Raw genomic sequence first — 10,993 nt, forward strand, 5'->3', positions numbered from 1 at the left:
AACAAACAGTTGACTCTGAACACATGTGGGCTGAATTATGAACGGTATATAAAGAGCATTTTAAAGAGAGAGAACACACAGGGAAAGTGGCCAAACCCACATTCATCACACCAATAAACGCAGGCCCCATGCGGGGGCGTTCAGGGCCACAGGTCTAAACAGAAAGCAGGTGTGCAGGATGAAGGCGGTGTCAGTGTTGTTGTTTTTGGAGAAGAAAGACGGAGAATGGGGTAAAAATAGCAGCTTTAAAAGATCTAAAAGAAGCAGACGCCTCGTACCAAATACTCTTGATTTTAAATGATTCTCGACAATGACAGGAAGAGTCTGGCAGGAAGACGTGATGACAGAGAGAGTGATGGGCGGCCCTCAGACAAGCAGGTAGGTAGACAAACCACGAGTGCAAACACTCACTAGGATGCATTCACATAACAGGCTGAACCTCTTCGCAAAGGAGTGATTATCTGACCTGATTCTTTATGTGTGTTTGACAACTGCTTCTGACAAACATCAGTGGAAACATTGATACCAACTCTTTCTATCTTCAGTGTTATCATACAGTGTTGTTCAGCTTTTAAAAGGGGTTCATTAACTCAACAAAAACCAAAAAAATCTAAATGAAATATGAAGCAAAAGGTTATTTTGTTCATTTAATACATTACAAGCACATGCAAATGTGCCTGAAGGCTCCAAAATACTCAAACAAAGACAGAGAAAGCATGCACACATCCTCCAACAGAGGCAGACATTCTCTTTAGGATTAATGAGGATTTCTCCTGAAGGCAAATGACTGTCACACACAGACACACTTGAGTCTTACTGAAGGCTACTCACGTGCAAAGGATCGCCTGATCTTCTCGGTCTGTGGGAGAAAATAATATGTGGACTAATTAGTGACAGAATGCGCATCTCACACCAGACGTATGAAAGACATTACTACATATCTGTCTATTCGTTTGACTGTTGACAGATGACTGCAGTTTCTCCCTCAAGTAGGCTTTTACTGAGACGGGCAGCCTTGAGCTCAGTTTACTGCCAACAAAAAGTGTATTGGCAATTTTTTTCTGTCACTCAAAGATGACTAGTGGACAAGGTTCTTTAGTTTCAATATGCTTCCTCATAAACAACAATCCTCTTCCCCGTTAGGTTCACATTTTGTAAAAACAGAATCAGGGGTTTAAAAAAGTCCAAAATGAGAGTTGTATTTTAGGGGCATTTAAAAAAAAAAAACTGTTGGTGAAGAAGCTATACGACCATTCTGTGTGAAACACCCAAGATATTTTAACCTTTTTAAAGTGTCATTAATAAAGGCTTTTTTTCTTACATTCTGGCACAGTGTTAAACATGGGGTTGAAACAAGAAAAGCAAAGTCAACATGGAACAGCTACAAGGATCACATTTCTCTTTAAAAGGCTACACATGTTGACATATGAATCCTTGAAATAACACACAGAAAGGTGCTTTATGGGAACGCTCTGTCATTGGCCAGGTGATGTTACTGTACAGTACACCAAGCCTCTCCCTTCAACTAACCAGACACGAAGACGGACTCACACCAACCCTCTGTGAGCGCATCAGTTATTTCAAGCGTGCAGAGAAGCAGGTCACCAGCTGAACTGGTCCCAGTCTGCAACATAAGTTGCATTATGGCTTTGAAGGTTCCCACACGCTCAGTCTGGAAGAATTCATACTGGTCCTACAGGTTTAAATCACTGTGGAAACACACCTATAACAAACCCTGAGGAGGGTGGAGGGTGGAGGGTGGTGGATGGTGGGGGGGTTGACAAATACATAGACACAGCCCGTTCTGTCCTGTTATCTCATGAAGACACCCCAGGCAGACACAGGCATTGCACAATCAGGCCTTAACGGCTTTTTTAAATAATTGCTGGGAATTCTCTCTGACACATCTTGTGAACTGGGGAATGGGAAGGGCCAATAAAAAATGTCAGTCATGTATTGTTGTCACCAGTATAATATGTGGTTACTATCATCACCACAACAAATACACTACATTGCTTAAACTACTTGTTACAAGGAGTGCTACGCCTTAAACAACCTGTTGCATAAAACACTCACTCAGTATTTTCACTTTAAAGGCTTTTGAAAACAGCCTCACGTCACCGTGTGACACCACACCTTCAAATAGCATTCGCAGTGTGGCTCGGTGTGAAAAGATCACAGAGCAGATACAGGACAACGTTCCAGCTCAGCTGATAGCAGATGCATGCGGTTGCTACAGTGTCACCGTTTGTCAGAGGGGTCAGCGATAGCGTGGATTACCTTGTAGCATGCTACGATAGGCGGCCTCTGATATGGCGTAGATGTGCGGGGGCATCTCGTGGCGTTTTTTGCCTCTGTACATCTCCACGATGGCCTCTGTGTAGATGGGCAGGTTCTTGTACGGATTCACCACCACACAAAACAGCCCTGAATATGTCTAGGGGGAGAGAGATTCACATTAAACTTACACACATTAGGCAGACCTCATAGTGGAGGTCATTTTCCACAAACAGATGTACTTCTCCATTATTTTGCAATTCTTCTTATTGACAGCGTTACGTTTTGAACAGTCAGCGCTGTTTGCACACGCTCAGTCACTCGAGTCACTTGTGTTTTGTCCTAAATGTATTGATTGACTGTAACTGTCTGACTTCTCCTTTTTGATAACTGCATGTAAAGTATATTCTTAATGAACCATGCCTGTAGGTGAGAGCACAGCAGTAAGCCAAACGTGATATCAAGTACTCTCAGGGCAGCTGTGCTCTTAAAGTGATTAAATATATCGCTCTATTCAGCAACATTCTCCCTCATCAATAAATGTGATGAAGGGAACCCTATTTGAACATTCATTATCGTAATCATAAATGAAGTTAATTTAGTCAAACAAACAATTGTGCTTCAGTGTCAAGACTGACTGTATAAAAAGAGGGCGTAAGTAAACATTGTTGCTCTGACATATATAACATATAACTCATCAAATTGTCCATACACATGATCACATTAAACCTTTGTTAATCGTCTGTTCTGAAAGAACCTCAACAGACCCCTGAACTTTAAAAACCCTCCCCTTCATCTCCAGATATGAAGATGTTACAAAATATGTATTGGCTCATTCTGAATTTAGAAATCCAGCCAGTCACCATATCTTCCACAGTGTTCATCCACACCGAGACAGAAGTGTTGATGTAATGCATTCCGACAGTAGGGAAAGTCATGAATGATATGTAAGCCACTTTATCTTATCTTGAATTGTAATACGCCTCTCACAACTATTCCAACCATTTATGCCAGCCCCGCTTTGTCCTATTCTTAATCTGCCCTCTCGGTTTCATACACCCTCATTCATCCCACTATTGACAGCTCGACTACCTTTTATTGCCTGTCATTATTCTACCTTTAGCACAAGTAAAGCCCTTGCATGCTTCCTGGTTACAGCACTTATCTCTGGCTTACGTCATAACGACCCTTCCTATCTGTTGTGTTCTACTCGTGTGTTTTTTTTTCTGCAGGAGAAACTGGAGAAGCCTCCCATCGACACCACATGAGCAACTTTGTAAACTGACTCCTCACCTCTCTTACTGACTCGGATCAGTTACACAGGAGACGTTAGATGAGCTAACCACTAACACATGCATACAGTACACAACATTACAAACCAAATTGTTGCTGTGGGCATGTCATTCTGAGCACTGGGGGTCACTATAAGCTGAACGTGTCCCCCCGTCGTACTTTAATTGTTTTGTTTCACTCACGTAGATCAGGCCCGAGTAGTATCTCTCTCTCAGGTTGTGAAGCACGGAGGCTTCGTTGAGGCAGGTAAGGTCGGCCATGTCCTCCACTTTACTGAAACGTGGGGGGTTCATCCGCTGCACCTCTTCTCTGGAGAGAGTGATCCGACGCTGGCTGTCTGTGAGCTCCACCTCCACCTCATCACCGCGCTCTTCTCGAATACTGGCCGACTGGAGGTCGAAGAAAAAGAAGAAGAATAAGAAAGGGGTTTAGCAAAGAGGGAGATGAAGGAGGAAGACTTGAAACTTTGAGAGGTGATGCACTGTAACATTAGGGCGGGGGGAGGGGGGGGTATCCCATATGATACAATACACTGACGCAATTCCTCTTTATCAGTTAAGATTCTAGAGTTAATATTTATGATACTAAAATGACAAAACATGTCTTTTTTTTGGATGGAATTCGATTCAAACAAATAGTGAGACAGTGGTTTTAGGCAGTGGTCATCTTCTTTGTAGAAGTTGCATTATTGTAATTACCTGTAATAGTTCAGTAGTGCACAAACATGTGCTTTAAGTGAGACTGGGCTGTTAAAGCTCTGTAACACAGGCTTATTGGAGAGGTGCATGCAACACTAATTATAGCAGAGTTAGTCAATCTGTTTGCTGAACAATCCATCATAGCTCCACTTAGAGTTCATGGAGTGATGTGAACAAACTTTTAACCTCACCGAACTGGATGAATTCTCTCATTTTGGTCCAAAATTTGCTGTTTTTTTTTTAATTTACACATTTAATTGTTTAATGTTATTTATTATTTTTTATGGCAATACTCTGTATTTTGTTTTCTTTTAATTTGTAGTGAAGTTGTGATGCATCCCTCATCCTCTCGTGATTCCAGTGTCTGCTACTGTTACTCATTACAACTCTGCTCTAGTCTCTTAACTCTCCTGTTAACCATATGGCCTACATTTCACAAGCAGCAAAGTATTGAAAGCATAATTGTGCAACGTTTGGCAGAATCTCTGTCAGTAAGCTTCAGTGAGGCCGGTCACTATCAGACAACAGACAAGAATAGCTGGTGACAGAAAATGGAGGAGACGAGCTGTCTTCTCGTCACGCTGCTGGTCTTGTGCTTGCGGGACAGGATGTGGTGAACTCAGGGTCTGACCAGGTCACAGGACCCTGCTCGACTCCATTCTCTCTGATATTTGACAAGCACGACACACAAAATATGTTTGTGTGGGTGAGTATTAGTCACGCATTGAATTACATGCTCCAAATCTAAAACTAGAGTAGAGCAGAGTGTCTTTCTGTGTGTGTTATACAGTATAAATATGGATGTTTGGTGTGTCCAAAAGTGCCATTCTCTAATCATGAGTGTAAAATGAAGTCAGTGTCTCTACAACGGCCTCTTTACCATTAGGAGGCTGAAGGAGAGTATTGTTCTATTCATAGAGCGCTCTATGAAACCAGTCCAGCAGAGAGAGGGAGACTCAGAGAGAGGACATCGAATTCATATGTCACATCTGACAGAGTGCCCCAATGAAAACCTCTGAATCATAGGTTATACAAGAGGATAAGTGGTGCAGAGGAATATTATTAAAAGAGCCTTATGATAAGTCACTGAGTCCTAATTTGTCAGCATCACAAGGTAAATTAAAGAATACAATAGGAGAGAGAGAGAGAAGTATGGGAATTGGGTACTGTCATGGGGATTAAACCTCTCAGACATCACCTGTTTGACACACCTTGAGTTAAAGGCACACACACACTGAGCTAATCATTTACCAGAGATAATGAGAACTGGAGTGTGAAAACCAAGCTAGGGTTAGATTTCTACTTTGTTTCATATCAGATGTTGGTGCATGTTGAAAAAAACTCTTCTGTTTCTTTTATGAAGCGACATTTCCTGCTCACCTCGAAGCCATGCTTCTCTGACGGCACCCACACCAGCCTCTTTGCTGCCCAGTCGGCCTGGCTGGCGGCGGAGAACGCAGCGTTGGAGTTTGGGGACCCAGGTCCTGGCCCCGCCCCTGATGTCAGGAAGCGGGTGACATCATTGGCACCGCCCCCCACTGGCTTGGTCATGGTTCTACTGGCACTAAGAGAGGGAAAGACAAGAAGAATTTAAAAAAAAAAGCCGGATCATAAAGATTCAGGCCCTGTGTGTTGTACGAGGCTTCAAACTAGAGCACTTAGGATGATGTGACGGAGTGTTTGACAGTGACACTGATGTGATTCTGTGTCAAGACACACGCATGTGCATCCACCCCACCATAAAAGGAAGAGCAGTAGCAGCACGCAAGTAGCATGCAGGCTACTTGCAGCTAAGACTGGGTCAGGGATGGCCTAATTGAAAGAAACAGCAAATGAAGGAGAAGAAAAAGGAGGAGGACTGACAGGGAGATCTGTGGGTGGAGGGAACAGCGAGATTCATCAATCGACTGGGTAAAACTGACATGACAGTGAGAGGGGGGGGAGGAGGTAGGGGGAGAGGAAATAAGGGTAGGATGGCAGAGAGGAGAGATGGATAACATGGGGGAAACTATAGAGAACTGAAAGGAAATAAAACGTCCTTCGACTACAGGCTGCTGGATTCACTGAGAACTAGTGAAGCCAAAAATGTAAGAACCAGTATCCTGTGAAAGATGAGGCGACAGTGGCTCCAGAGTGGTCACTACTCTATAACACGAAGACGATCTCCAGTCAGAGTGACTGTAGTACTACAGCAGGATGTTTGAGATTTACTGTGACATCTAAGAATTAATGTGCAGGAGTGACTGCGTGCGAAAAGTTCTCTTGCTGAAGGAGAGAAACTTTCCTTTGAGGCAAGCAGCACTGACACTGTTTCACATGCACTAGTTTCTGCTCTCGCTATAGGAATACAAGAAATGTAAACATATATGATAAACAAACAACAAAAATGGAAGTCTTAGGTAACAAAGGAACTCTACAAATGTGTTCTTGGACCAAAATGTAAAGTGTGATGATTGACATAAAAAACAAGCAGTTTTTGACATAGTACAAGACAGTTGCTTTAGATAAGAAAACCTTTAAAACATAGAAGAGGTATTTGACACTGACATCAAGATGACCCAAAAACAAAGTACAATATTTGACATGTTAGAGGGCTACAGTGATTTATCATTATTGCACATTGCTGCTTAGATTCAGCTTTAGCTCTCAGGAGCTTGGAAAAAATTATACACTTGTGCTGTTTGATCAATACTAATGAATAAAGTATCTCGCTGTTTTTTTCCTCTCTGTAGCCTGTGATAGTGACCAGAAAGAGTTTGAATTCTAAGTCAGGTGAAAGAAGACATTCTGAGATGTTTCTGGGTCCTCTTGGAACATCTGATGAGACCTCCCTGTTACAGATTGAAATTAACTCGAGCCAAATAAAACAAACAATAAATTGAGAAAATAGATGGTATAAATGAATTATTAAAAAGGTTATCAACTGCAGCAATACCAATGAAACCCCACATGAGACCACTGGCTTTAATGCAGCTCACATCTGTTTAATAATGGACTTATAATCATATCTATATTCAACAGAGATGAGTGATACTAAAATGTGACCTTTTCACTTTTGGAAACAAAAGAACTCAGTCTTAGATTGTCATTATTAATGTAAGCCAAAGGTCTTATTGGCTTGTGTTTTTCAGGGACATGGGCTCAAACATGCTTTTGTTTGAGCAACGTCATCTTTGATCAGACAGGTGAGACTATTGCGTTGGCCTGTGTGGTTTGTGTGTGCGTGTGAGTGTGTGTTAACTATTAGGCGTCTCCATGCCTCAGCAGGTATGTCATCTGGCCTGATTCCTGCTGTCTCAGTTTTTTTTCTTCTACTCTGTCTGTTCATGACAGGACCTGGTCCCCAACCCTGCCTTTACCATACCTGTTACTCCAACATGACTCTGGGTGTGGAGCCAGCACGATGACAAAAGAGCCGCCGCCACCACCCAACCACTCAGTATGGAAACTATGTGATCCCTCAGTGGCATAAAACAGCTGTGCATCTCTTATTAATAGGCTGGTGTTGTTCTTTATTTTTCTTATTGTCCAACAGATGAAAAGGCCCCCGAACCAGCATTGTCTGTTCGTCTTTCAATTCCTTCTGGTTTATCTGGCCTTTCTGCTGCACTCAGCCCCGAGCGAAATGTGTTTCTACTGAAGACACAAATCTTTGAAACCTTTTACTTCGGAGTTGTGTTTGATTTGTTGTCTCTTTGATTGACAAATACGCATATTTTTAGCCTACATTACTATATTTTAAGTAAATTGTTCATTTTATGCATATTTTTTGAGAGAACTTTCAGCAAATTAGTGAGTACCAAGTCCATGGTAATAAAGATGCATGACACATCTGTGTGTTTTCAGACATTTCTGAACGACAGTGAAGTACTATGTGTGAGGGATACCAAGTATACATCAGGCTTTGGCTGCACAGACAATATTTAAATCATAGTAGTCATTATTCATTGTTGGTTTTGGTCTTTTTATAGCAGTTTTTAACTGGTAAGATAAATATAGAACAGTGGCAGCCTCAACCTTCAAATATGAATTTGCCTACAATCCTTTGAGAAATCAGAACTAATAGGATGAGAGTCAACGTTACAAGATGTGGAAAGGTACATTATGTAGTCAAATGATCTTAGTCATCATTAACCATTTTCCATACTCAACTCTCTTTTGTATGAACATATGGTCCTCCTTCCAACACACCTTTATTCTTAAATCACATTAAAAGGGGAATCATAGAAGAAGAGCTTGCATGCTGACATATGAAAAGCAGTGTATGATGCTGCTGCCATCAACGCTAATGATCCCCCTAAAGCAAAGTCTTTACACACTCACACGCCCACACAAAGACAGGGACCTCACAGGTTGTCGCAGTACACCCTGGGCTGACCATCAAACTCGTCCTGCAGCAGCTGGAGTTGCCAAAACCTGCCTGCTCTCCTCCATAGCAACACCCTGCACACTGAGCAGCAGCCCACAGACAATACACCCCTGAGTTTTAACTGCGGTCACTCACTGTGTGTGTGTGTGTGTGTGTGTGTGTGTGTGTGTGTGGGGGGGGGGGGGGGGGGGGGGGGGGTACACTGGTGTCTGTGTGTGTACTTAATGTGGATGCGTGATGGTGTCTGTGTTAAACGGGTGGGGGAGCAGGAGTGGAGACGCCTTTTTTTTTTTTTTCCCTTCAGCTTTCATGCAAAGACATTGCATCGGTGATGATATTGTGGCATCTGCGCACTTCAAGTGGACAGTGGGGAAAGGTGACATTATGAAACCCCTGGTTATGATAATTAACTACAGTGCGGCTGCGGTGTTACAGCTGCGCCGTGCCCATCACAGATTACCTGCGTTTTTTTTTTTTTAGGACTGTCGCTCCGGCACATAACTGGCGAAGGCAACCACACCTTGAACATTAGATATGAGACAATCACATGGGCCCCAGCCTTTAATTGAGTCATGCATGTGGCAGCCAAGAAACCAAGCCATTTTCACTGGGAATTATTGTAAGTTTTTGTTTTGGTTTTGTTATTATTATCAGGCTAAATGAAGATCAAAGTAGGCCTACACTCTTGTATGTAAATGGGTCGAAATCCCTCTTAATATGACCATTATAAACCCAGAGTTTTCCTCGGTCAGACTTCAGGTCATCTTGATGTAAGCCTCTCTCCCAAAGCGTAAATAAAGACCAAACCACATTGAAAGCCCTGGTTCCAAGCAACGTTACATTTTAAAGCGTAATGCCTCCGTATTTAGACTAACCTAGCGAGGTTAGCCTGTTAAACTGAAATATGATACGTTCAGGATTTTATACTGGCGATTTACGAGTTGGATTAGAGTAAAGGTTATTAAATGTCTCACCTTGAGGTTCCGCTCTGAGTCGTGGATAAGGCTGTGGTGCGAGGAGAACCGGGGTGAGGCCGTTTCTTGGGTATTTTCCTGTCTGATAGGTGTGTAGCCTACCGCATATGCGGCTTTTATCATTGCAGCGCTCTCTCAGAGAAGCTGCACTCACACTTCTCGCTGAGAATAAAACAGGCAGAGAGCAGTGAGGGCACGGCGGCGGCTTCAGTCGTGGAGACGGGGCTTCCTGCTCGATGACCAACCAGGTACGAGGAGACGGTTTTCAGCCGGGCCTCAGAAAGATTTAAGGCCAATGAAAATCTACAACCAAGCAGTAGACCCGCCTCATGAATAAGACGGGAACTTTCCGCCCCAAAGCTGGCATGAAACGGCTGCGGTGACCAATAGCGTTAGCGATAGCTCAGGGAGCAGAGCCGTAAGCCAATGATAACGGCCGAGGGGCGGGGCTAAGTGTGACTGGCATGTTGAAGAGCCAGTTGGAGCGCTGCAGCAGGTGCCTGTGCCGCACTCTCGCCGTAAAGTAGGGAGATTTGCGCGCCCTTTGTTTACCACTCAGTGGCGGCGAGCGTCCGCAGACACAGATCTGGGATCAGATTTCTCTGAATCCCATCCAAAGACAACTGATGGTTTGCTCGCTATGATCTGACACCAGGCGCGTGACTCAGATCATCTCAGAAAATCCGACTGAAACCGACTACCAGAGGAACCTGGGTTCCGGGGCAGGAAACCTTCTGACATGTTTGGTATCCTTTATAGTCCAAATGGATGAAGGCAGCTTCTTAAATATTAAGCAAGCACTATAAACTGATGAAGACATGAGACACAAAAGCCCTTAAAAAAGCTAGTAAACTGACATGTAGACTACTTATATTATTTAATTAGTCTTATTAATCTATACATTTGGTAGGATTGTTACTGTGTGGGAATTATTACAGAATAATGTTAATATCTTATCTTAATTTTGTTTATGTTTGCACAATAGTTAGCGAGTTGTACGTTAGATGGGTAGTTATGACAAGGACAGAGTAGCATCAGGCTTGAGCATCTGACAAATATTGATTTACATGTGGAATTAGATGTGTTAATCATTTTCTTTCTAGAATCCATTTTACTCATGCTTACTGTCAAAGAGATACAATTGACTCTTTGCACAATAATAATAGTTTTTATTGCATCAAAGGTTTTTACATTTGTCCTTTTCAGTCTGTAAAAAAATACTGTTCCATTAATAATAATCCAGACTAGACTGTGACACATGGGCTCATCAGTGAAAATGTTGAATTGTGAACTTTACAAAGTAGAAAAAACTTAGACTTTTCTTTCACTTCTTTCTGGGAACAAAAAAATAAATCAGACCATTTTCTTTTATGTCTATGAGT

At 42.5% G+C, this 10,993-nt stretch overlaps 1 protein-coding gene and 1 long non-coding RNA gene across 5 annotated transcripts in view; one reads left to right on the plus strand and one right to left on the minus strand.

Annotated features, from left to right (window-relative positions):
• Positions 1-9,768, minus strand: part of myh14 (myosin, heavy chain 14, non-muscle) — a 30,039-nt gene extending 20,271 nt beyond the window's left edge. For 3 of the 4 annotated variants that reach the window (XM_061050389.1, XM_061050388.1, XM_061050387.1), the window contains exons 1-5: positions 9,612-9,768; positions 5,649-5,832; positions 3,753-3,959; positions 2,281-2,437; positions 832-859 (exon numbers count right to left, since the gene is read on the minus strand). In XM_061050389.1, the coding sequence (XP_060906372.1) occupies positions 832-859; positions 2,281-2,437; positions 3,753-3,959; positions 5,649-5,819 (563 nt within the window). In that variant the 5' untranslated portion in view covers positions 5,820-5,832; positions 9,612-9,768. The remainder of the gene's footprint in view (positions 1-831; positions 860-2,280; positions 2,438-3,752; positions 3,960-5,648; positions 5,833-9,611) is intronic. The other variant, XM_061050390.1, reaches the window with a different exon arrangement.
• LOC132983865 (uncharacterized) lies at positions 4,445-7,737 on the plus strand. The gene is made up of 3 exons (XR_009674883.1): positions 4,445-4,974; positions 7,400-7,453; positions 7,602-7,737. It is a non-coding gene; the product is annotated as an uncharacterized LOC132983865 (long non-coding RNA).
• Positions 9,769-10,993: the final 1,225 nt, after the last annotated feature.

This window comes from Labrus mixtus, chromosome 11, assembly GCF_963584025.1.
Source record: "Labrus mixtus chromosome 11, fLabMix1.1, whole genome shotgun sequence".
In the NCBI taxonomy this organism is placed as follows: Eukaryota; Metazoa; Chordata; class Actinopteri; order Labriformes; family Labridae; genus Labrus; species Labrus mixtus.